This window comes from Micropterus dolomieu, linkage group LG16 (assembly GCF_021292245.1).
Source record: "Micropterus dolomieu isolate WLL.071019.BEF.003 ecotype Adirondacks linkage group LG16, ASM2129224v1, whole genome shotgun sequence".
Taxonomy (NCBI): domain Eukaryota; kingdom Metazoa; phylum Chordata; class Actinopteri; order Centrarchiformes; family Centrarchidae; genus Micropterus; species Micropterus dolomieu.
Window position 1 is genome coordinate 16,454,456 of NC_060165.1, and position 27,565 is coordinate 16,482,020.

The window sequence follows — 27,565 nt, forward strand, 5'->3', positions numbered from 1 at the left end:
TCGCTCCATTATAATTGGGGGCCTGCTTTCCATCATCTGTTTAAGATTGAAGGATGGCTTTTTCTCCTCTCTCGATTCCATTATTGTAGAATTTGCCAGGTATGATCTCACCGTTTGTGTTGGACACCTGGCTTTATCCAATACTTGACATCATGCTGTAATCCTCCTGGCCTCTGACCTCTTTCCATGCTAGAGTTTTCCTCTTCTCCTTCCCGCCATCTGTGGACTCAATCTGAGCTTCTCAAAGTCTAAGTTAGGGATTTCTTGAACTCCAGGCAGCAAAATGCATGTTAACTAAAGTCAATTAAGTCAGTTATTTTGTACAAAAACCTGAAAAAACAATGCTTATCCATCCAAAAGAAGAGTGATGGACCATTACGACACACTTGGGGCCACCGCGTGTGTGGTCTGCCCTTTGCCTTCTGCCTTCTGCTGGGAAAGACAGTCAAGTTGAGAGAGGAAAAGCTAGACGGGATGGAACCTGCTCTTTTGCTATCTGATCATTTTTTAGTCTTGAAGAGAAAGAGCAAAAGACGGGGAGAAAATGGAAAAAGAGAGCGGCTGAGGGAGGTAGACGGTCTTTCTTCCATGCTAAAATCCATCCAGGGATTGTCCTTTTGATCCCACCGGTGATCAAAACCACAAGTTCAATAAAGACACAAGAAGAGAGGAACTGAGACATGGATTTAACTGAAGTAAACAATCTGAAAGGACGCAACAGCTTCAATCTGGTGTCTGATTAACTCTGTCATACCTAAATAGCAAACAATCAACTATTATGATATAATGTTGTGCAAATACAAGTGTCAACCTTTTAAATCAAATCAGCCTCAAAAAGATTTTTCAAAAAGATATTTCTGGATAAAATACGTTTTAGAAAGATGTGTCATCTCAACTTGGGACTCGGCACCGTCAGTAACTTTGGTTTATGACACAAATCCACAAGTGCTGACCGGACTTTTAATAAAGTAATAAAGTAATAAAGTAAAATCGAGTAATCGAAGCGAAACCAAGTCTGGATTTACACAAGAATAGAAATTACTGATACAAAGGTTTTATCCATGTATCATCATTTCCATTCAAAGTTTGATAGCTGGTTTTATGACCTAGAGTGAATTACAACAAGGAAGTGGATAGAGGCAGATACTTGCTTACCAATAGGACAAATGGCTGCTGATGGAGACATTAGCTAATGCAGATGTTAAACTTGTGACCTTCTTGCAACAGCAAAACACAGTCACTCGAAAACTTAGCCACCCCAACTTTTTCCTGTCATGATGATTCGATGAGGTGTTGTTCACTTGGGAATTAACCCCCACCCTTGCCCTGATTAAATAAGATTTAGTAAATTCTAAAAAGGCGGCGAAGTGAATCTGAGTTTCATTCATATAGGTTGATTCTGCACCTCATAATTTATGCACAATGCCAATGCAGGAAGTAGTGCTCTAATGACTTGGGTGTTCCCATTGCCAACAGCAAAGTTTCTCTTATCAAGTGAAATGTCTCAACATCCACTGGATGACACGAAATTTGGAACACACATTCATGGTTCCCAAAGGATGAATCCCAATGATTTTAAAGATCCCCTTACTTTTCCTTTGTGCCATCATGAGGTTCACATTTGTGGTTTTGTGTTAAATGTCTGGACAACTCTTTCGTAGGAAGGAAAATTAGGTAAAGAGATTCATGTCCTCCTCAGGATGACTTCTAATATTTTTTTGTGATTCACTGACATTATCAGGTAACATTTTAATTTGTACAATAATTTGTGACAAAATAGCTGCAAAACTAATGATACGAATGTTAGCATGCTAGACTAATATGGTAAACATGGTAAACGTAAGTTAGCATTTTGAGCATGTTAGCTCACTGACATTAACATTTAGCTCAAAGCACTACTGTACCTAAGTACAGCTTCACAGAGCCGCTAGCATGGCTGTAGTCTTGTTATTGACCATAGCCAAGATCCTTTCCTAGTTGCATTGCAAAGGGTGAGAAATTTTAAAACCTCAACAATAGTCATTGAGCGTATTCTGGGGTTGGGCAGAAGCTTCCAATATCACTGTTCTTTTCTGGTAATGGGGTTGAAAAAATACCACAGGGACTAAGAATGGGAGCCTTCTACCTCCCACATAGTCCCCCATAGCGCCTCTTTCTCCATTAAGACAACCCAAACAAACCTAATCCAGATTTGTGGAATGGGGGTAAAACAAAGAAGGTTTACTGGGGGGAGGTTCCAATATGAATATATTAGACAAGTGTGAGTGTGTGTGTGGTGTTTTTGTTTTTTCCTGGGGGTAGTCAGTATGGAGGCTGAATGAGGATGAATGACAGAAAGAGTGTGAAAGAGGGAGAAAGAGAGTTTGTGTGCAGTGTTCTCTGCTGAGCTCCTCACCGGACCTATCATTACCAGATGTCACAGTGAGGGTGGCTGCCAGCCGAATCACTGCTTATTGCCTTAAACTCCAACTCTCTGCCTCTTTCTCTTCTTCTCCTTCCTCCTTTCTTCTTTTCTCTGGTTGCTCCCTCTCCCTGTCTCCCTTTTTTTTCTTCCTCCCTTCTCCATTTCCAGCTGTTGGAGTGTGCAGTGAGAGTGGGGCAAGTTCTCCACCAGTTGTTTCAGTCCTGAGAGGAGCTTGGCGGTCGGACCCCTCCCTCCTTCTTTCTCTCTCCCCTCTCTCTCCTCTGTCTCTCTTCCTCTCTCGCCCTCTCTCTCCTCCCCTTGTTGTGACAGAGCACACCTGCTTGATCTTGGCTACACGCGCTCCGACTCCAATTACCCCATAGGCCCTCGCAGCCACTTCACAGTCTCATCCGCCCTCTCGACTGGATTTTTGGGAGTCAAGCTCATCTCGCCCACTTCTACTCTTTTTGCCTTGCTTCTACTGAGAACAGGTAGGTTAATCCTTTAACTCTGAGAGGGGAGAAACGTATGAGTGATACTGGGTGAAGTGAATCTTTAAAGAATCTTTTAAGAGACAGAATAGCCTTGAGAGAATGGCTTGGTTTTGTTGGATTGTGCCTTTCAGCATTAATGGAAGAATGATAATGAAAATCTATTATTCATGATTAAAAAGTCATATTATTTGCCGACGATTACTGCTTGTGTTTTTTTTGCAGGTACATTTGTGCATATGTGTATACGTGTGTTAAATTAGATTTGAGTATGTTTTATTCACTTCTTCATACATTGATGTGTGTTGTGTATATTCCAGATTATGTTGCTAGGTCTTGTTCCCACAGCTCTCTTGGCTTTGAGATGAGAGACCTTAATCATATCCAGTCCAATCTGCATACAGCTCAGTGAAAAGAGCAGTGCCTAGGGAAGGGGGTGTGGTAGTGCAGTTGATGCTCACTCCTCTGCCAAAAAACATATTCTTATGGCCCATTGTTAACCTCCAGAGTATCCACCATACTTTTTGCCATGTGATGTTTTCAGCAGTTTGTCAAGTTTACAATTTCAGATTTCAGTTTGTTCATTTGTTGCTGTTTGTGGCAATTGACCAAATGTTTCGATACTTGTTGATTTGGATATAACACATAGAGAAGGGCATTCCTCAAGTTAGTTTTGTGAGTGTGATATATACATGGCAAAGTGAATCAGATTTGTAATGTGTACATAAAGACAAGGGGTTAAGTGAGGAGAAGGCAGACTTAAATAGTTAGCTTCTACTTAAATAGTTAGCTTCTTGTTTTTGTCATCATTTGCTAATGTCAGTGGAAAATATGATGATTTGTTGCATTTATTTGTTCCTTTTCTCTCTTTGTTTATCTTTCTTTCATTCTTTGTTTCTTTCCCTGTGGCGTTTGTGCAGTCTACAAGCAAATGAGTGGGAAAAAGCTGTAACAACAATGAGGATTTCTTTGTGTTGATTCAGCCCATTATTTCTTGTCAAGACTTTGATTTGGAAAAGTTGTTTCTGTTGCTTCTCACACTTTCCATTTCAGCAGTTCATTTGAGACTGCAACCAGAGTGTTTTAACCCCAATCTCGTATCTGTCTGCTCTTTGGCCCTGTTTCTTCTCAGTATGAACTGCCCACCGTGCTGTGTTTCCACAGGAGCAGAACAGGACCCAAATTGCTAGGGGCAACTTAAAGTGAGAGGCTTTGAAGAGGAGATGAAAAAAACTGTACCTGGCAACGCACAGTGCCATTAATCCCGTAATGGTACAGCTTCCTCTATCAAAGAGAGGTCTGAAGGCTTCTCGGCAAGCCACCACACAACTCTCAGCTAACTCATTACATCCTTTTTGCCAGCAGGGAAAAAACCTAATAAGGCTCAGATGCACTGAATTGCATTGAAAGGACTGGATTGAAACTGAACAAGGGAAAAACTGAGACAAACACAACAGAATGAAAAGTGAGATTAGAATAGAAGCTAGAAGTTGCATAAACACTGCACTAAAATACACTCAGAGCAATAAAAGTACTTCACCAGATCTTACTTTTGAGTAGAGCTGAGCAGATGTTTAAGATTTGAACCAGGAATGAGTGAACGGAAGGTTTGGAGGAGACAAGGTACTCTTGGGCTGCATTTTTTCCATCTGGACTTCAACTCCCTGGGTCAGAAAGAACAATGGAGTTGAAAGGACATCAGCCATGACGTCCACCCCCCCCCCCCCCCCCCCCCCCCCCCCCCCCACACACACACACACACACACACACACACACACCTCTCCCTTTGCTCACTGGAATACCAGAAAGTTCCACATGTCAGTCTTTCAGGCCAAGGTTTTAAGGGTCAGACAGAGAAAGAAAATAACATAATCTATGGGAGAGAAGCTGCAGCAGGAAGGAAAGAGCACAAAAAGGGAGGAGGAGATGGAAAGAGAAGAAAGGGAGAGAAGGTTGGGCAGTTTGTCCACGTCTGTGCAGTGCAGACTGTTGATAATGGGACTGAGGTTGATGGCAGGCCGACAGTTCTTCTCATGGAACAGCTGAAATGTGGTTTAACCACTCGCTGGCTTTCTCATGCTATGGCTCCAGAAAACAAGCTTGCTCTAAAGACCCTAAAATGATCTTTCAATGATAGCCAAGGCTCTGACACTTTTTTCTTTTTGTCTGCGTAAGGAAATTATATTGATTGTAGTGGTCAAAAGAGTGTCTTGGGCATTATTGAAGCCAAAAACTTCCCACGCAGACATACATGGGCTCATGGACAACTATTTTCCAGAGCACACTGATTTGGCCTAACTCCTATTACAAGAATGTTTTGGCATTGAAATTGTTTGTTGGCCGTGTCTTTGCATATTTTCAGATACACATGTTCTCACTCAAAAAATCCCCAGATATATCAGAAATGTGTTGACGACCACCGACTTCTCACACCACTGCCAAAGGAGTAAAATCACATTTTTTTTTACATTATAGCATTATTATTGATCATGCATATGTGTCTGAGCATATGTGTTTATGTAACCACATGGGAGGGGAGCTCACATTTATTTGTTGATGGGTTAAAAGGGCCACACGTGTTTTAAACGTCCTGTGGCCTTGTAAATACCTTCCAGTGATTTATTGCTGACAGACGCTCTGCAGAGGCAGACGCTGGCCTGTGGAGAGTTCGAGGGGAAGGGAGAGGGAGCGGACAGGGGTGGAGGGTGGCATGGTAGTTGGTGTCTGCTTTATATTGTTTCCTTTATTGCGCCATGATTTGATTTCCTAAAATCAAGACACCATGTTGCTTAATATTCAAGTCTTTTCCTTTCATGCTGCAGACGTTGCAGAGGTTCTCTGGATATCTCGTTGATTTTCTAAGCTCAAAAGTTTCAATGAAAGGCGGTGACAAAGAGGAGAAAGTGACAAAGCAAAGGAGGGAAAATTACTTTACTCCCTCATGTGAGTTCTGCTTCCTGTATGGGAATCATTAGTAATGCTGGGGCCACACTTGGGGGAGAGTAGGGGGAGGGAACAGAGAGATGATACAAAAGAGGGACACAGGAGAATTGACAAGGATGCCGCCGCCACAGGAAATGTCAACCTCCACCCCTTTTTTCTTGGTTAGACACAGGATGATGAATCCCAGGTTTCAGAGAGACAGCGAGAGAAGAAGATAGAGATGGTTAGTGTACTGTTTCCCACATGTCCTTTTCTAGGATGTGGTAGATTGTAAATCTTTTGAAAATACAGGCTAAACTCTCTGACAGTTGCTTTTGTTTTTTACTTTTTGGATACATGTTTTCTATAACTACCATAGTTCCATGTGCAGTACTTCAACAGGCTGACCATTCAAGGCACTACCAAACACTCTTGAAGAAACTGAACCATCAGTTCATTCTGAAAGACTTACATTACAAATTAACATAAGAACTTTTTATCAACCTTTTTGAAATGAAATGGTTGAAATGGTTAAATTCATCAGATGCATCCTCCTCCAGTGAGATGCTGTGGGGTGATGACCTCTTTTGTTGTCCTTGTGTGACAAACATTGCATTTGTTTGAAGGTTTTTACAACGATAGTCTGTCTAGCATGGTAGTTAAAGGTCTATTAGTAGGAAACAAGAGTGTGTGCCAATTTTTCCCACATTTGCGCTGATTAGTGTCAGTCCACTTCTTGTGAATAAAGCCTGTCCCATTTTCTTGTAAGCTGGCATACGTGAAATTGGCCGTGTTCCCCGAATGAAGCCACACTGAACTGATACATTACGAAAAAAACTTTGGAGAGAATAGTGTACAATCTGAATATTTCAGATGTTTAATTGCACAATTAATGTACCCAACACCCAAACAATGAATACCTTTAGTCCCTTAAAAGCGAGTTGCATCTTCTTTGAGGGTATTAGAAATGCTGATACTGATGATAGAGTGATGTAGAGTTTGTATGGTCAAGTCATGTTCCAACATGCTCTGTTGGCAGCCCTCTGGGTTTAGTGGGTTGTTTGATGAGCCTGTGTCATGTGCATGTGTTCATGTGTTTAGTAGATTCTTCAGGTGTGAATGTGTGTGTGTGTGTGTGTCTTAGAGCAGACCATCCTGCAGGGCCTGTGGACACATCTGAGCAGACTGGTAATGAAAGAACCGACGCCTGGGGCACAGCAGGTTGTCTCATGCATCGTCTTCAGAGGCTTATCCCAGCAGCGAAAGCTGTGAAAAGCCCTGAATTTCGATTTTTTTTTTAAATTGCATTTTACCATAATTCCTTGTTTTGAATTTAGAGTGAACTTCATGTTTAAAGCCAGATCTTGGTTGACCATGTACTTATTATTTCACCACTGTAATGTTGCCACATAGCAACAAATCTCCACAATGTACAGCCCTACATCTCCAAATACCAAATACCCTGACTTAATAATAATATTAATACCACTTAAAATGGTTTATTCTGCAGCAGCGGTCAAAAATTACTACTTAATGTCCCAAACAATAATTCCTGAAAATCTCTTACATTACCATTTCCTGGTTTTATTTCGAAATCTCATCAAAACCCCAGGGCCTGATTATGCCTCACAAAGTAGCAGTATTTCTTGTCTTTACAGTAATGCTGAAGCCATTAAATGCTCATAGAGCTTAGTTTGAGATCATTCTCTGTTCTTCTTTTTGCCTGTCTGGCTCACATTAAACGTGGCGAGACGTTTGTGGACAAAGGTTAATGGATTGATGGCCGGGCACATGGAGGGCCGTCTGAAATCCTGCACCAATGCACATTTATATCTGTTTATGTGCTTGTGGCCATGGGTCAAAGCAGAGAGATAAGGTTCAGTAATCAGGGGTGAGACCTCTGCTGCTTTTGTGTGTGTTGTTGTTCCTTTAACTGGAGCTGGCACTCTGGCTTTGTAGATCATTCTGAATGTTCCAGCCTGCAAGCTGTGCCAGATGTGAGGAGTTCACAACACAAGTACCTCTGAGAATAAATGATAAACTGACTTTCAGATACGTTCCATCATTGGCAATTAATGCATCATAGTACTAGACAAGCCCAACCTACCTGGCATTAACAAATGGGTTAAACAAACCATCAAAGGCTATTTAAGCACTATTTGATTTACATCTCTAAATCCAAAACAATGGCAGAATGCTGCTGCCAAGTCTGCAGACAAGGTTTTCGTAGGATTGAGAATTCAGCTGCGCTTAGATAAGAGAGCCTGACACAGCCGAGATTACTCAGTCTGTTGAAGACTGGAACAACGTGTCCTCTGGATCTACTGGATGTTTAGAACGGAGCTCTTTGTTAAAACAATTTCCACTACAGTACATAATTCCAAGTGTCTCAAAATGGCAGAAGTTTTGCATGGAAAAATGCTTTTAAACATTGCATGACGAATTATGAAATCGCCCTTTTGAGTGTTCTTCAGGTTTTTCCGCTTCAAGGCAACAGAGCTATCCATCCAACTCAGTTCCCTTCTGAATGGAAGTGATTTTAAGCTTGGTCTTACTGTATGCAAGCACTGTAACCACTGGGCTGAAGCTGTACAGTGTGTCAAAGTGGTTTCTGTTTTGTGGAGCTGGACTATAATTACTGCTTTTGTTGAGTCCCTCTGAGCGGTGATCCCTGTGACCTGACGTAACTCTAACCTGGATTTACACTGCATCAGCACATCTCTTTCTCTTGCTTTCTCTCACATTCTCAAAGACACACACTGGTGAAAACCTTTGAAAGATTTAAACCTGTGCATTTATTACTTTTACTAACAAATACAGTATGTACACATGTCGTGAGGGACACACACAACTTGTGCACTTGCTTTAATATACTCAAACACAAGCTATTGCTTCACACCTAAAAACATCATACACATGCACACAGATCAAATGAACCAGGCCAGATTCACTTTCAGCTCTGGGCAACTGATGGTTTTGGGTCAGTTCAAATGAACCAGGCCAGATTCACTTTCAGCTCTGGGCAACTGATGGTTTTGGGTCAGTTTCATCATCCTGGTCATGATGTTCAGGTCTGCTGCAGACCAGCTGCTTCCAACTCAACTGCCCTTCAATTATTGTGGCACCAAGAGGGAAGGAGCAACTTCTGGCTATGCACATGACAAGCAGATTGCTGGGTCTCTGAGACAGTCCGTGTGTGTGTGTGTGTGTGTGTGTGTGTGTGTGTGTGTGTGTGTGCGCATGCATGTGTGTGTGTTTCTGCGTAAAAGGTTAGGGTGTTTGTGTGGATCTCCACACTGTTTGAGTTTGAGAGAGAGTGTGTATGTGTCAATGGTTGTGAAATAGAAGCATAAGGCAGCAGGATTCTCCCAGTGACTCCACTAGTACAGTACAGACATGCTCTTGCATTGTATTTGTGCATTTTTTTTGCATCACAGACCATTGATACTGTACTTTAATGGCAGTACAAATGATCACTGTAATTCATTACTTTTGAATAGAAAATCTAGTACCGTGGTATACAGTGGCAGCCATGACATTTCCCATGATGCATCCCCTGTGTATTACTGTAAAAGCTAATGCAGATGTTGCTTATGCAGCAACTATATTGCTTCTGTGTCTGTTGCAAATTACATAGGCACATTGTATTATGGTATCCAGATAATTTTTAAAGAAAACAAACCCTTTAACTATGAACCAATAGAAAAAAGATAATCTGTCCATCCATCGTCTACGGCTTATCCTGCGTACAGGGTCGCGGGGGGCTGGAGCCAATCCCAGCTTACATTGGGCGAAAGGCAGGGTACACCCTGGACAGGTAGAAAAAAGATAATGCTACAGTTAAATGAATAAATGGTTCAAATAGTCGGTAGAAAATAGTAATGGATTAAATAAATAAATGGTTTAAATACCTAAAAGTAATGTATTACTGGTTGAAATGGTTAAGTAAAAGTAATGATAAATGATTTAAATAGATAAAAGTAATGGATAAATGCTTGAAGTATCCAGCTTCTGCCACTCCAAATGGTAAAAAAGCAAACTTGACCAAACTGTTTGTGCAAAAACAGTATTATATAACATTATTCTCTACTTATGATTAATTGTGTTGAATTCCAGTTCAAAATCATTTTAACATATTTGGAGCATGACAATATTGATCAAATGATTTCTTGAGTTCATCAGACAGGGCTGTTGTGGTATGTCACCACTGTAGATATCTCATCGCCAAAATTACATTTTTCAGACTACAGTATCACTACTACTTATGGAATTGAGTTTTTTTTGTTTTGCTCTCTATTCCTCAGTAACATAAACATTATGTACCCCCACGGCTTATCCTCCCGGGCAAACAATATTGTGTAATTTTCTCACACTAACCTTGCTCTGTCATCTTTAACCTTCTGCCTAAATCTGACCAGTTAAATAGCTTATTTGACCAAACTCACTAAATTGTTACACCTAAGTGTTTAGCCTCTAGCCCTCCACCTCTACCCTTTGCCCTTTGCCTCTCTGGACCTCAATCAAAGTCATGTTCTCATTTGTTCTTTCTCACACTATACCGTTCTCTCTGCCTTTGCTTCACTGCCACAGTGAAAATCTATTTTCCCTAACAGTATAGCCATTTTAAAAACTAATCATAGACAGACTGTTTTGAAAGTGAATCCACCCAAACCTTTGAACTGCGTCCTCTCATCTTTCAGGCTCTCTGCTAGCAGCACCATGAGGTCAGCCTGTCTCTCTTTGCTCCTGATCACTGCCTGCTGGGCTCTGCCCTTCCGCCAATCTGGTTTCCTAGACTTCATGATGGAGGACGAGGCGGGATCAGGTTTACCTGGGGAGCCTACAGATTCAGGTCCCTCTGTCGTGCCTGATGGACCCAAATGCCCATTCAGATGTCAGTGCCACCTGCGCGTGATCCAGTGCTCTGACCTCGGTAAGACAAGACATATGGTTGTGTATAATCCCACACACTCTAAACGTGTCTGGGATTCTTTATATTCTTTTACCTATTAATACATTTAATACATATAATTAAAAGTTCAATGTGCAGCATTTTAGCATTGAGTAATCATTATCCTCGCTGATTCTGACGCAAAGGTGTGATTACTGGAAACAAAGGCCAAAGCTCAGCATTGCTTGAAACTTGTTTATTTTGATTGTTGAGATTGAATCTAGATAGAATTTAATAGTTTCATTGTTTTCAGCATGCAAGGTGGCAGTATCCTTTGTGATACATAAAGCCCCAGTGTTTATGATAAATGCATATTGAGGTATTATGGTAGTCACACGAGCACTTACATGTTTGTAGTTACAGTGTCAGAAACTGCTCACACACACACACACACACACCTCTCCAAAATACCTAAAAAACATTTTCACAAATGCCTTTATGGAAGTACAACAACTGTACTGTACAGTCCTGTAATATATTGTTGCGTATTTTATTATTTCATTATTTTTTTTACCTGAACATGTTAGGGTGGAACTCTAAGCCTATTACTTTCTTGATTAATCAATCAATCATTTTGCCTGTAAATTGCCAGAAACTAAAGAAACATGCCTGTCACATTTCCCAGAGCCCAAAATTACTTCTTCAAATTGCTTGTTTTGTTCCAACAACTGATCAAAAGATATTCAAACTCACAGTGATGTACAAACAGGAAAAAGCAACAAATCCACAGGTTTGAGAAACTGGAAAGACTACTGTGCATTTCAAGCACAGCTACAACGCCTCAAAAATCTGCTTCTGCTGTTTTAAACTTGAGAAACTCATTTTAAAAACAGTAAAGACTCAGTTATTTTGATCATTTGTGCTCATGCTACATGTAGCCCACAATCCCTAAAATAAATCAAAGTGACTTGATTTTAAATGTTCATAGTAAGTCCTACAAGCTTCTTGTTCACATCCATTTTCTTCGTCCACTCCTCCATTTGGTGTTCTGGCCTGGATTCCAAACAAATGAGCTCACTTTGATGGATCATGCTGAGGTCAGATGGGTGTCTGCAGTAGTTTTAATCTGCTTTATTGTGCTGAGTGACATTACAGGTTTTTATGACTTTACAAGCTCGACCGTCTCCACCGTCCACCCAAACACACAGGGTCAGTCGAGGGATATATTTTATCCTCCAGAGAACCTGACACCAATGTTGATACCTTAAATGCTCACAGATGTTGTATGCCTTATTTCACTTCCTGTCACAGTTACATTATTTGCCCTTTCTGGGGAAATTAGAGATTACATGTTAGTGTGGGGATAGGAAAGTCCTTAACAAATGCCAGTTTTAACAAGCTGAAATGTACAAAAAGTTGTTTCTAAATCTGAAGTTTACTCACCGAGTTTGAAAGACTACAATTGCTTAGTCATCTTTTTAATTCAGCACAGTCACAACAGTTTATTCAACTATCATCTTCGTTGTTTGGAGCTTAGCCAGTCTGTTTGTCTAATATGATGGATGTAATATACAACAGCTTGAGTCATCTCACAAACCTTGTCATAGCAAAGTCCCTGACCTCATTTATTCTTGTATACTAGATAAAACTTCTTTACTGCGCTGTTTGATTTGGGTTTTTGGCTGTGCTTTTGTTTGGAAAGGAAGGGGCGCAAGATTCAAGGAGACAGACAAAGGAGAGTGGGAGTGACACAGATGGACAAACTGGGAGGATACAATTAAACAAGGAAAAAGACAGACATAACCAGCTCATAACCACTTTGGTTTAGTAAGCTTAAGTGGTTCAGGGCAGTAAAATGGAAGAGCGTCTATAGATTCAGGACAATAATCACATAGTGTCAGCAGAGCGTACTCGCAGACCCATATAGGCAGGTGGCTCAACAGTCAGAGTGACAGACAGGCAGTCAGAGCAACAGACAGTTGGAGAGAATGATGTTTTGGAAAATCCTCGTTCCATTACATCAGTCCTCCAGTCCCCCAGTCAGCAGCAGCACTCTCCCCAGAGACACAGCTCCACGGCTGGATTCTCAACTCCTGCATCAGCACTGTTGGCCCCGAGCCTCCATCTGTTCCCCAGACCTGCTGGCACACACACACTCACACATTTAGACACACACAGGATTAAAACCTCTATGTATATACTTGGACACATACACATGGGGCCTGGGCAAGACAGGCGAGTCTGCTCACCATCCCAAAGCACCCTGTCGCTTTTGTAGATTTTAAGTTCTCTGTGAGTTTGCAGCTGGCAGGATGACAGCTAAAACATTCAGTAGAGAACATTTAGCCCAGGGTTCAAATTAGCTGTGATTATATTTTGCTAACTCTGTTAGAAAGAGGTTTTACCAATTAGACTTACACAACAGCCTTTTGTTTGTGGTTATAAGTGTTCACCCAATTGCAGCTTCTCTGATCTAAAATACATCATGTAAAATATTTTGTAAGCACAGACTGTGTAATGTGCGTATTTGGTGGGCATGCACATCACATCTACCCACACTTATGCATGGCCTACCAAACAAAATCCAAACGTACTCATATCCCATGAGGCAATCAGGACTTTGCTGATGCAGCCAGATCAACTTGCCTTGCATGACCAGAGCACCAGACAAGGAGAGGACTGATTATTGATGCTCAGAAGTGCTGAACATGAGTCCAGTCCAAAGCAATAATATGCTTGATATCCCAATCACTTTGCTTTAAAATGGAGTGATTGATAATAACTATAACAGTAGGGATGAGGCATGTATCAAAAGATAACTTTCCTTATACAAGACCTCTGTACTAGCAGTATGAGGGGAAGCATTTGGATTAGGTGGTTTTATCCTCATTTGTTTTATTTAAATTAGAGAATTAAAGAATTAAAGAATTATCTGTGTTACTTTTGAACACTTTTTATAGAACAGCTTGAAATATTATTGTAAAAATTAGTTTTTTATTTTAAGATACTCTGGTGTATAATCATTAGCTCATTTGTGTGTTCCACCCATTTCCCCCTCATTTTCTGTTACAGGGAGCATTTTTCAAGCTGCTTTTGTCACAAGATAACTTACTTTACTGTAAATTGTTGTGAAGAGTATCTACTTACAGCAGGAGAAGCAATAAAAAGGATGCAGGAGGACATAAAATGTGGGTGAAAAATAGATTTTAATGCATAATCTTTTTAAACAAATCTGCATGTTACTCTTTAAAAATCAGTACGAACTGAACAGTTGATATGTGACGATTCTTGACATCATTCAACTTTAAAAGACCCATTTTAAACTATTCAAAACTGAAAGAGCAAAGACTGAGATAGTCTGACTTTTAGAGAAAGATAAAAAAGACTGTGTGTGCAAGTACTGTATAGAGGTATATGTGTGGTGCTGTAATGATGGCGGTGACCACAAACAGCTGTGACGGTTTGTTGGTCATCCACTGCCGAGTTGGAAAAGCTGACAGAAAAGCAAGCCTAGCTGGAAGTAATGTTTGGGTGAGCCAAAGAGAAGTCGTCACAAGCTTTCAGGCAAAAATGTGTCCAGAGTATGTGTACTGGAGATACAGAGTGTAAGCTTCTTTATTAAACAGTTTATTCTACGCCTCTTCCTCTGAAATGTAAACTGCCCATTATGAATGTATTTTTTGTTACCACGGATGCAGAAGAGCATACATCATCACTCCAGCTGTCTTCACTCAATTTTTTTGTAGTCCACTCAACCAAATAGTCTTTCACTAAAGATGCCATTTTTGGTGTCACATTGTGTACCATGATAAAGTCCAAGCAAAACGATTTAGCGTGAGCTCAGTGTCCAGGTATGCAGCCGCTTACTTAGTCCAAAGGAAATTTGTTTTAAGGTCCATTTCCACCATGTGTTCCTCGGAGCACATCAAAAAGTTATTTGGTCCCTTTGGAATGTCACCGTAAAACCCATTTTCCTCCAAGTTGCTATCATTGTTGCATGCTAGGTTGAGAAAGCAGACTTTTTTATTTCAGCGTGTCGCTACTGTAAACTCAGTCACTCTCTCCTGCTCATCCAGGCCGGATTGTCTCTTAGTGTTCAGTCCTTAACAATTTTTAAGAACTCAAAGCCCCTGAAAACTTGCCTTCAAATCTAATGTTCTTCTCAAAAGCATTAAACATTCATGGATAAATAAGGAACAAGCAAGGTCAAAAAAACATCCTTAGTTACTATTAACTAAGAGTTTAACAATCAAACACTTATCTTAGTGTTAGTTAATCAAGACTGTGCAGGCTTGGTTTGATCAGCTTTGGCGGGCAGTGTTTGCAGCATAAACAAACAACCAAACAAGTGTCACCAGATCTTGATTCAGATGTTGCAAAACTGTGATTGAAAGTGAAACTGTGATCATCTTTTTCCAATTGACCCCTCCCCACTCATCAATATCAATATCAAAATCAATTTTATTTACATAGCACACTTAAAACAACCAAGGTTGGCCAAGGTGCTTCACGAGTTAAAAATACAACAATAAAACAGTAATTACACAGTGAAAGTACAGCAATGAAACATTATAGCATATGATATATAGTGATATTAAAATCGCCATGGATAATAACTGACTTAACTCGAAGGAAATGCCAACGAAAATGTGAGATGTGTGTTTTTAACTGTGATTTAAAAAGTTTGAGAGTTGGGGAGGTTCTGATATGGACTGGCAGGTTGTTCCACAGGTTAGGGGCAGCTACACCAAAGGCTAGATCGCCTCTGGTTTTAAGTCTTCTTCTGGCTACATTCAGTGGGAGGAGAGTGGCAGATCTCAGCACTCTAGCTGGAGTGTGAAGAAGTTCCGTTAAGTAAAGCGGAGCCGATCCATTATGGCATTTAAAAGTTAAAAGGAAGGTTCAATCTTGTAATGAACAGGAAGCCAGTGGAGGGAGTGCAACGGAGGTGTGATGTGGGCCCTCTTTTTCTTTCCTGTCAGGAGGCGGGCCGCAGCATTTTGGACTAACTGCAGGCGTTGAATGGATGACTTATCTAAGCCCACATATAAGGAGTTACAATAGTCAAGACGGGAAGTTATGAAGGCGTCAATCCCCCTCTCTAATTCTTTAGGAGGGAGATAAGTCTTTACCTTGACTATAGTTCTCAACTGGAAGAAGCAAGATCTAACAGTGGCGGATCTCTGTTTATCAAATGTAAACGCAGCTGTTCAATACAGTTGAGCGATAATTTGAACTTAAAGGGCCGAGAGAATCTACATCAAGCTGTTCAGGCTGTCCAAACACTATGACCTCTGTCTTGTCTCCATTTAGGTAGAGGAAGTTTAGGTTCATTCAGTCATGACAAAAGCAGGAACAAAAAACACATTTACAATAATCAACTAAACTGTTTCAACTTTGGCTGGAAATGTTGTGTTCATTGCTAAAAGTAAGAAACGTAATGAGAAAATATATGTTTCAGGGCCTTTAACATAAAATAGGCAAACTGTAACCTTGATCATGGAGACGAGTAGGTTGACATTTTGTATCCATTTCCTGTTGAGGTCAGAGGCCACTTCATCTCAAACTCTGTTTCCCATCATTCTAATGGAAGTATTGCATGTGGATGCTTCTAACCCTGATGTTCTACATCTAATTAACAACGTTTCATAAAAATTTACCATCAGGTCTGAAGGCAGTTCCTGGGGACATCCCAGATGACACCACCCTGCTGGACCTGCAGAACAACAAGATCACTGAGATCAAGGAGAATGACTTCAAGAACCTCAAAGGACTGCATGTAAGAGACATTTTACTTACATGTGTACAGCTTCATGCTCTGTGCTAATCCCGATATTGTGCAAAGTGTTCTTATGTAACTTTATCACCCTTCTTCAACATGAACCCTACGGGAAACATGTTGTCTTTAAATGATTCATTCAGATTGTTTCTGATTCATTGCCTTCCTTCCTTGCCCATTCTGTAACATGGACCCCACTTCACCTCCCATCCCAAAACTCTCTTCAACCACCACCGTTCCCCCATTCACCAGGTGCATGAAAACTATTCACCCATTGGGCTTACACCCTCACACCTTCAAACTCCTGTAGCTTTCTTGCTTGCAGTAAATACCTCTGTCTGACAACCAGAGCTGTTTCCACTGTAATGTAACTGGCCTCTTATGGGAATGGGCCACATACCACACATTATCTCGTGTGTGCTTATATGAGACTGGAATAGCAGGAGTGAGATTCCCCTGAAAATGCATTAGGGTTAATTCCAAAGTGGATTTGAACTTACTTGGCCGTCCATCTTGACAGCACAGGCACCGGGTTGGAATCTCTAAGGGTGGCTCGGCTCAGAATGTCTTATTTTTGTAGAATCTCAAATGGAAAGTACAGATTTGTTACTGTCCCATGGTACATTCGTAGCTGTGACTGTTTCTGAGTTGAAGAAAAAAACAGTGAAAGCTGCTAAGGTGTAAAATTTCAGTTTAAATTCCATTATAATAGAACTTTAAACACTGATGTGAATTTAAACAAGAACAGACAAACAATCTGCTGTAAACATGCCGGACTGAATTCCTTGAATTCATCTTTTGCTGCTCTTGCTACTCCCACGAAGTGTTGTGGAAGTACACCATGCAACAAGTTTAGAAAAAAAAATTTAACACTACTATCTCCCTGGTTTTCTTCCTTACAGGCTCTTATCCTGGTGAACAACAAAATCACTGTCATCCACGCCAAGGCACTCAGCCCTCTGACCAAGCTGCAGCGTCTCTACCTGTCTAAGAACTTGCTAAAGGACATGCCCGCCAACATGCCCAAGAGCCTGCAGGAGCTGCGCATCCATGAGAACGAGATCACCAAGATCAAAAAGGCCTCCTTCCAGGGCTTGTCCCATGTCATCGTCATGGGTATGAAACTAAAAAAAAACTTTGATTCATTTAAAAATGGATATTTACTTGGAGGTTTGCCAGTGGATAGCACATATTTTTCAGCAGTAGGCCACGTCTTTGGAGGCATCTCCATGCTCTAGAGTTCAGCAGGAATGATAAAAAATATTTAGTGAAACCAGGATTTAAATAATAGTAATATTTCCACAGTCTGTGTTGAGTTTTCTAGTAATATCATGACAAACAAGGTTCCTTTCATCAGAATGCGTAACTCAGTGGCTCTAAAGATGAAACCTGCTGGAAAATAGGTAAAACGACCTTCTAGACCAGAAGTAAAAGTTTGCATCTTGGCATTTCACTGTTGCGACTAGAATTACACGTCACGGTCTGGGAGTGATGAGACTGCTCCAGACTGTGGTAGCCTGTTAATGCATGATTACACAGCATATGTTTTGTTTTGTTTTTCACAAAAGAACCACAGATAATTTGGCCTTCATTCTCCTCTCCCTCCCTTTTCTCTACTTGTCACTTTGACAACGCATCTCCGGCTTGTAAAACTTCCTGCTCCACCAATTAAAAAGTTCTGTCACTGCTAAACTAGAAAAATGTGGACTCAATCATTTAAAATGCAACGAGATGAGAATCATAATCTGTGACAAATCAAGGAATCTGGCGTGAAAAAAGGCTGCCTTGAAAACACAAGCTATTCACTTGCCCAAGACTTTGTTTGCTCATGACTCAGCTCTATGTTCCCGTAACACATCAGGAGAGGAATTAACTTCATAGACGTGATCCATTACTGCTTTTGGCTCTTTCTTTCTCTTCTTTCTTTCTGCGCTCTAAATTGTTCTTTCATTCTTTTTTTTTTCAGAGCTCGGGTCCAACCCTCTGAAGAGTGCAGGAATCGATGATGGTGCTTTTGCTGACCTGAAAAGGGTTTCTTACATTCGCATTGCAGACACTAACATCACGGAGATCCCCAAAGGTAAAGTTCTGATATCTGTTTCCACAAATAATTCCTAAATAAGAGACTTTGGCTTAACCTAAGTCTTATCTAGTCAGGCTCAGCCAAAAGTCTACAGTGAAGCAATGGGATTAATGTGATAAAACACACAAACTGTACTGCCTAGTAATTCAAAACTTTCCTATTTCAGCGTGGGAACATGTCTAGTGAAATGATACGTGGAAACTTGGAAATAGCCACTTTTAAGCCAGCCACTCCTTGATAGTCTGCACTTTTTCTTCTGAAATTGAATGTTACAAATTGCTAACTAGCCTTTTTTTTACATAAATGTGGCTTCATAATGTCATATAAGCTTTTAAGGTAGATTTTACTGAAGTTATCCGTTTCTTCATGGATGCATGCTTGTCTTGTGGGTTGCCAGGTCTGCCCAGCTCTCTGTCTGAGCTCCACCTGGATGGAAACAAGATCAGCAAAGTGATGTCTGGCAACCTCCAGGGCCTGAAGAACCTGGCCAAGTAATAAGAATTATGACTTTTGTTAACCTTATCATTTCTTTTTTTAACTTTAAGCATTTAAAGCAAGACCATTTAACAGCAGCCACTGTGGCCACAAATGGCAATTACAATGTAATCGTACATTGAATTTCCCCTTATTTTCTAAGATTCTCTGCAAGTCATGTCTCCTGGTGATGTACAGCGTGTTTACTTCTTGTATTACTTTTGTTATAGAATCATTTAAATGTTTATCTGTACCAGGCATATATCACCAGTAAAGAGCCATAGAGTCATTAAATTGGCAGAAAAATGTCAGTTCTGCAGTTCCATCCATCTAAAGTTGTCGACTTGAATTTAGCAAAGTGTATTTTATTGCTTGTGAATTTAGTTTTTCCTTTATAAGAGGAATGTTTTGTTATTTCATCTCTCAAAGGTTACACAGTTTGGCTTTAAAACTCCTCATAGGAAATATTAGAACATGCATGTCTTATTCTGTTTATTATTATCATCCTACAGTTTTTCATGCCATCTAATGTTTTCATTCTCAGGTTTGACATGTATTAGCTTTACTTGGAATGCTAGCTCTGGTATTACCGTTTATATGATTTACCATATAACAAAACCTAAACAGTAGTCTTTGGATAATGAAAATAACTGGTTTGCTCATAAAATTTGGATACACTGTGTTTATAAGATCACTGCTCAGATTGTGCCAAAGAGGGCATTCCAAACTAGAACAAAGAGAGCTTTGATGCAGCAGGAGTAAAGTATGTTGGAGAAGATATGAGCAAAGGATGGTTTTTATTTTCCATTCGCTCATAATTAAGAAACTGGGATGTGCTTCAGTGTCAGGTGGAGAATCTTTTTGGTTTCCTCACTCTTGTACATCATTTGCACATTTCCATGTCTCATCTAGTTTCTCTTTTTTTGTTTTTTTTTCCTGCAGGCTGGGTCTGAGCTACAATGAGATCAGCTCTGTGGAAAACGGCACACTGGCTAACGTCCCCCACCTGCGAGAGCTACACCTCGACAACAATGCTCTGACAAGTGTTCCTCCTGGCCTGTCCGACCACAAGTACATCCAGGTACATACTGGTTTGATTAACGTTAGAATTACAGTACTCGTACATCTCAGCATTATTAATCCAGGTTTGAATACAAAACATGTTCACAGGAAGATTGTTTTTGAAACCATTTAGTTCCAGTAAATGAAGTCTGCTTGAGCGTTATTGTTACGCTTCTCAATTTCTAACACGCACACAGCTCATTTTCTCTGATATAAACCACACTGGAAAAGTTTACTTTGTTGCATTTTTGCATTGGCTTTGTTTAGGTTCACAGTGCCCGATTACAAGTCAAACCATGCTTCCATAACAAAAGTCACATGGATTCATTTAGTTTGTTTATTGAGTAAAGTGTTGGTAGCCTGTCATACTATAATGTTACAGATTCTAGCAGTAGGGGGGAATGTAAACAGACCTGATTCCAGGCCCTTTATCTTTAGTTTGGCTTCAGTTTATTACATCATTTCATTAGGCTCCTTCAGTCTGGGTAACTGCTGCATCAATCCCATGAAAAAACTTCCTAGGATTATATTTATTCATTTACCTGATGCTTTTATCCAAAGCGACTTACAATTGCTATACATGTAAGAGGTTGCCTGCCTCTGGAGCAGCTAGGGTTAAGTGTCTTCCTCAGGGACACAGAGGGGGATTGAACCCAGGTCTCTCACACCAAAGGCATAGTCTTATCCATTGCACCATCGCCATTTTAACACCTAGTGAACTGCAGCACTGTACACCTGTCAACCATCTTTTAGCTGTTATTTTGTGAGCACAAAAGTTTTAATTGCTTTGTTCTCAGCAGCCACAACAAACCAAACTACGGGAAATGACCCAAAGTTTGAAGAAATGGCTCCTAACAAGCTGTTGTGCACGGGGTTTGTTATTTTGACGTTTCTCCCAGTACAGATTGAGACACTGCATTAGTAGTAATAGGATATACCAAAAGACAAATGGTTTGTGAATGAGGGAATATTTCAACACAACAACCAAAAACTGTGTATATTTTATAATAATAATAATAATAATTATTTGTATGGCACCTTTCATACGAAGTTTTGCAACTCAACATGCTTTACAGTTAACAACATTTGAAGAACAAAGGATGACGGGAACAAGTGAAATTAAACAAATGAAATAAGAAACAACAGAAACATTATCATAAAATACATATAGCAATAAAAACGTAAGAAGTTATAAGGCTAACAGCATGGTTAAGTAAAAGTACTCAGACATAGGCACGTCCAAAGAGAAGTGTTTTTAACTTGGATTTAAATTGCTGTGTTAGGGGCATGTCTAAGATCCTCTGCTAATTTATTCCAAATGTGTACAGCAGAAGTGCTAAACACCGCTTCTCCATGTTTAGTTTGGACTCTAGGCTGCACTAACTGACCTGTGTTCATGGATCTAAGAGCCCTGTTTGGTTGGTATTCTTCAAACATATCAGAGATGTATTCGGGTCCTAAACCATTCTGAGATTTATAAACTAAAAGCACAACTTTGAAGTCTATTCTGTAACTAACTGGAAGCCAATGCAACGATTTAAGAATTGGAGTGATGTGCTCCGTTCTCTTGATCCTGGTTAACATTCTAGCAGCAGCATTCTGAATGAGCTGCAGCTGCTTTATAGTCTTTTTTGGGAGTCCCGTTAAGAAGCCATTACAGTTGTCAATCCTACTAGAAATAAGAGCATGGATAAGCTTCTCTTGGTCTTTTTGGGACACCACACCTTTGTCTCTGGCTATATTTTTTAGATGATAGAATGCTATTTTACTGACCGTTTTGATATGACTGTTAAATGTGAGGTCTGAGTCTATCAGAACACCAAGATTACGCACTTGCTCCCTAGTTTTTTGGGCCCGAGAATCAAGCTATTTAATAATACTTGTTCTATAATTTTTGTTGCCAAACACAATAATCTCAGTTTTACCTTGGTTCAATTGCAACAACAGTTTTGGTTCATCCAGGTATTTATGTTCTCTATACAGTGACACAGAGAGTCTATTGAGCTGTTGTCATAAGGTTCGAGGGCTATGTATATTTGGGTATCATCGGCATAGCTGTGGTGGTTAATATTATTGTAAGGTAGCATATAGAGATTGAACAGAAGCGGCCCCAGAACTGATCTATGTGGAACTCCGCACGTCATAGCCACCCTATCAGATTCATGATTACCAGTAGTGACAAAGTATTTGCGGCCGTCTAGATAAGATCTGAACCAATCGAGGCCTTCCCAATTTTCCAGCCTATCTATAAGTATTCTATGATCTACAGTGTCAGATGCTGCACTGAGATCTAATAGAACCAGAACTGTTATTTTATCAGAATCAGTATTCAGCTGTATATCATTTAAAACTTTAATCAGGGCAGTTTCAGTACTGTGGTGAGGTCAGAAACCTGACTAAGAGACTAATTTGTCTAAGAGACCACTTGAGGTCACAAAATTGATGAGTTGATTGTAGACTACCTTTACAATGATCTTGGCTATAAAAGGTAGTTATGATACAGGTCTATAGTTGTTCATTATAGATGTATCCAGTGTTCTGTTTTTTAATAGGGGCTTAATGGCAGCTGTTTTTAGAGACGTTGGGAAGATGCCTGATTGCACAGAGCTTTTAACTATTTGCTGTAGGTCCATTAATATGGAGTTAAGAATTGTTTTTAAAAAGTCTGATGGCATTATGTCAAGACAGCAAGTAGATGCTTTAAGTTGTTGAACTGTTTCTTCTAGGACTTTTTAATCAATTGTAATAAATTGCGACATAATAACCGAGTTCTGTCTTGGTGGTCGTGGCAACGGTACAGAAACCTTGTTAGACTGTGTAATTCTAATGGTCTGTCTAATACCTGTTATTTTTTCACTAAAGAAACTTCACATTACATGTTTCAGTGGAGATGAGTTCTAATGCTATCTGCTTTACTGGGTTTATAAGCTTGTCAACCATGACAAATAAGGTGTGGGTATTGTTAATATTCTTATTGATCATTCCCGATAAATGATGCTGTCTGGCCTTGCATAACTCATTGTTAAAGCTACCAAGGCTTAGTTTATAGATGTCAAAATGAATTTGAATTTTAGTTTTCCTCCATTTACGTTCCACTTTCCTACATTCTCTTTTTAGGACGCTTACCATCTAGGTGGTTCTCCATGGTGTTTTCTGTTTGCTAGTAGTTTTCTTTACCTTTACCGGTGCAACACAATCCATGACATTCAATATTTTGGCATTGAAATTATTCAGGAGTACATTAACTGACTCAACTGACTCAGCACTTATTGCCGGAAAGATAGCTATAGCCTCCCTAAACTGTGTGTCGGTACTCTCGTTAATGTGCCTTTTATTAACTGGGGCAGAGTTTAATGGGACAATCGGGGTGCTAACTGATTCAAAAAAGACGAGCAAGTTATAATCAACTGATATAACAGAGAGTAGTTCAGCAAAATCATCAATAAAATTAGCAGAATATCGTGGAGGTCTGTAAATGGTTGAAAACAAAATTTTGGGGGTACCCTTCAAAATAAAACAGAGGTATTCAAAAGAAATAAAATGACCTAGTGTAATGTCTTTGCACTGGAATATATCTTTGAATAGAGCAGCCACTCCTCCTCCTTTCCTACCATTTCGACAAGTATTCATATAGCAAAATCTTTCAGGTGCTGTCTCATTAAGGACAGTAGCACTACAATCTTCTGTTAGCCATGTTTCAGTTAGAAACATAAAATCTAGGTTATAGGATATTAAAATGTCATTTACCAAGAAAGATTTTCTGGACTAGTAAATTGACTTGTTGCAGTTAACAGATTAGAGAGGTTTACTTTATGGGTTAAATGTTCATGACACCTTCTTTTTCTAATCATCACAGGAATAGATTTACTGGGTTCTAGCTTATAGTCAAAACAATTGGCAATGCTATTTTCAAAATAGCAGGGACCCAAAGCACATCACCGATTGTATTTAGTCTGTGGAGATAAAGGACAAGGTTGTTGAGAATGTTGGAGTTGTCTGAGGTATCGTTTTACACAGGGGGAAGGAGTGGAACATATGGAGTGTGGTGTAGGTGGGGCTGGTGGGTGTGAAAGTGGGGGAGTGGTTGAGTATAGTAGAGGGGAAGAGAGTGGGTGCGGGTGTGGTGCAGAGGGGGTGGGGAGTTTCCCCATTTGGGACAAGGACAACTTCTGGAAGCTTTGAGTGATTTTAGTGAGAGGATCGGGAGAAGGGGGGTGAGTAATGTCCTTCTTGTTTGGAAATGGCATTCCAAGAGCGTGACGTATGTTAGCAGCGAGAAGTCAGCATCCCACGAAATTCGGGTGAGTTCCTTCTGGTCTAAAGCGGTCTTTGCAGTCCCAAAGAATATTGAAATTGTCAATAAACCTTATCCCGTGGTTGCGGCATGCCGAGGTTAACCACATATTCAGCCCAAGGAGTCTGCTAAAAGATTCTATTCCTTTGTTATACAAAAACATCACAATTATAGTAGAAGAAGGTCATCCTCCTTTAAGAGACTACACACTTTTTTAAGAGCTAAATCCCTATGTGATTTTCTTATATTTGTAGTTCTTTTTGTTCTTTGTCTTCTGTCCTTTGCAAGTTCCTTTGCATATAATGGCAAGTGTAAATCATTATGACCTTTTCTATATATATAGTTTGGTTTTTTGGGATCTAGAGGTTTTGAAAACTGTAATTAGCATTATATTGTCCCAGTGAGTTCTTGGCACATCTTTCCTTTTGTTCTTATTTCCAGGATCCTTCTCATCCCCATATTGCTGCATGACGAGGGCTACTCTGCTCAAAACTGAGCTGCATGAATGTTTTCAGCTACTCTTATGTTCATATATGCTTTGTATGTGCGTCTGTTTTTTTTACACATGTAAAGCCATGCTTGTTCTCAAGCATCAAGGAGCATAAACTCTTTGTTATTTTGGAGTATGATCATGCAGGAAGTCCCATTGTTTTTAGTTAAAGAGAAAAAAATCTATTTGGCTTTCTTGAGCTGTTATTATTCACTTGGTGAATGATTATTATCGTCTTTATCTGCCTTATTTTGGAAAAACTAAATTATTGCCATGCACGTCCCACTCAGTAACCGAAGGTTGTCATTATTTAAATCCCTTCTCTAGGTGGTCTACCTCCATGCCAACAAAATTGCTGCTGTGGGAACAGGGGACTTCTGTCCTCCTGGCCTCAACAGCAAGAAGGCCATGTACTCTGGCATTAGCCTGTTCAGCAACCCTGTGCCATACTGGGAAGTTCAGCCAATCACCTTCCGCTGCGTCTTCGACCGCTCCGCCATCCAGCTCGGCAACTACAGGAAGAAGTAGAGTGCCCCGCGCACCTCTGCGAGGAAGTGTGTGATTGTAAATGAGTGTGTGAAAGTTTTGTAAGTGTGCGTGTTTGACCACAGCCCCACAACACTGACCCCCACCAACACTGCCTCCCCACAAGTGATGATGTCATTAATCCACGCACTCAAAACGTTCAAAACTTCTGTGGACATGGACCCCAAATACAAAATATCATATTCATTATTTAGCTTCAAGGTTGGTGCAACAGTAGTACACACAGCTTACAGCTAACACCAGCATACTAGGGTGCTGTGTGCACATCATTCATAGAGGCAGTTAAACAAGCATTAACACTGCAAATGTTTTCTCACATACATGCAGCAACATATTATTGTGCAATTCATTCAGTGGACAAATTGAAATTCAGAGGCGATCCCTAACCAAAAAGATTTGAAATCTCACTCAGTGGAAAATGTTATAAAAACCCAGTTTGATAAACGACCTTTAGGCATTGTATTAATTATAAGAGCTGACCTGTAGAGCAGGCAGCAAGGTGTTAACTTGTGTTTTACAATACCTTTAACAACTGGTATAGAATGTACTAGATATTACCTGTGTACTAGGAATAGCATTCAGAGTGTAACATTACCATGCTGCACTCCTTGAAGAGTTTCTATTTGTATTGTACTCAATTCAAGTAGAGATAAAAGCAACCGTTACTTCTATCACATTCTGATTTCTTGTGCTTACTTCAGTGTTGATTTAGTTCTGGGTGATTACCCTTTTGTCTTCATCACATTTCTCCCCTTGTCCCTCTCCTAGTGTATGTTGTTCCATTCATAAAAGTAAACAAGGTGAAAATAGCTTCTAAAAAATGTAGAATAAACCATATATGTTTTAAACAGAAGCCATTCCCAAAGATTTATATGCATGCTCATTTTTTTTCCTTTCAACTTGAACCTGGTGCTTTCTGGAATTTCTTGTTAATGTGTGTATGTATTTCTCTCCATGTTTCCCTGCCCTTTAGTTCCTTTTTATTTTAAGAGTCAAGAAAAATTGGATTGGGTGTATGTGGACTGGCATGCCCACTGCAACCATGTTGGTGTGAATGTTGTATGTATAGACGCTGTATATAAATGCTGTATAAAAACCTATCATTGCTTAAAGGCACAAGCACTTACCATAGCTCAGACTTAATATATCAGCTACAAAGGTGTTCCTCTTTTTTTCCGGAGCAGGGGCTCCAGCTAAGGTGTCCTAAACAAAATAAAAATACTAATGGAAAAAGTAGCTGTTTTTGATGGATGTAATGACCAGAACTTGCATTATTATCAATAATGTGCATGGAGATTTGTGCTCCCGGTCAGTGAATGGCACTGCAGCACAATACAAAGAGGGTAGAGGCTTCCTGGCGAACAAGGTCAAAAGGAGGCACAGGTAAAATGTACTGAGGTAACAGGTGAGACTCTTTCAGCAATACGTACACATAACAAACACACATATTAGGTACATACTATTGATAGAAAACCTTGACAAATGCTTGAAATATCCAATAAAGTCTCCTTGTTGACTTAATCAAAGATATTCAAATGTTTAGAAAATGTGCTATTTCAATGGGATTTTCATGCATGTTAATGTTTAGTTGTGGTAAGGACCCAAACAACATCCACACAGCAGATTTCTTGCCACACTTTGGCAGATATTTCATAAGGTGTCTGCCCAGCTGACGGCTGCTTTTTTTGAAATACAAATACACTAAAAAGAAATCTGGCCTCAAGCACATTTCAACTGGTAACAATAAGTCACATTACAGATGTTACAACACACCATCGAGACTGTACTTCCGTCCGAGAGTAAATATGGGTCGTATTCTCCAACGTGACCAAAATAATTATAGCATGGGGGCCATGCATCCAGTGTATTCTCTCAGCATATGAATTTCATGGAGTCTCAAGTTTCAGTCTTGAAGGAATAGGTGTGCTACTTTTTTGGCTTTAATTAAAACAGCATTGTAAATGAAATCAATGACAGTGTCCTGAAATTGACCAAAAATAAATGTTTTTAACAATTTATTTACTCCCACTGACCCCTTGAGAACTATTTTTCACTTTTAAAAATGATTTGCACTACCAATGGGTGACATACAGATGCAGTTTCCCTTACCCTGTGCAGGATTCAGGGGT

The 27,565-nt window shown here is 39.9% G+C and overlaps 1 protein-coding gene across 1 annotated transcript; it reads left to right on the forward strand.

Moving 5' to 3' along the window:
• Positions 1 to 2,685: 2,685 nt before the first annotated feature.
• On the forward strand, positions 2,686 to 26,672 carry dcn (decorin). Its single transcript, XM_046072013.1, has 8 exons — positions 2,686 to 2,895; positions 10,518 to 10,750; positions 16,375 to 16,487; positions 17,390 to 17,603; positions 18,454 to 18,567; positions 18,968 to 19,061; positions 19,987 to 20,125; positions 25,218 to 26,672. Exons 2-8 carry the CDS (start codon positions 10,537 to 10,539, stop codon positions 25,416 to 25,418), a joined length of 1,089 nt encoding a protein of 362 aa, XP_045927969.1. The 5' UTR covers positions 2,686 to 2,895; positions 10,518 to 10,536; the 3' UTR covers positions 25,419 to 26,672.
• The last annotated feature ends 893 nt before the right edge of the window (positions 26,673 to 27,565 follow it).

What these genes read in the sequence shown, in the direction of transcription:
- dcn (XM_046072013.1), top strand. Translation starts at nt 10,537, where the DNA reads ATGAGGTCAGCCTGTCTCTCTTTGCTCCTGATCACTGCCTGCTGGGCT. An exon ending in AGAACCTCAAAGGACTGCAT is followed by an intron (nt 16,488 to 17,389) that starts GTAAGAGACATT and finishes TCTTCCTTACAG; the next exon opens with GCTCTTATCCTGGTGAACAA. An exon ending in CCGACCACAAGTACATCCAG is followed by an intron (nt 20,126 to 25,217) that starts GTACATACTGGT and finishes TCCCTTCTCTAG; the next exon opens with GTGGTCTACCTCCATGCCAA.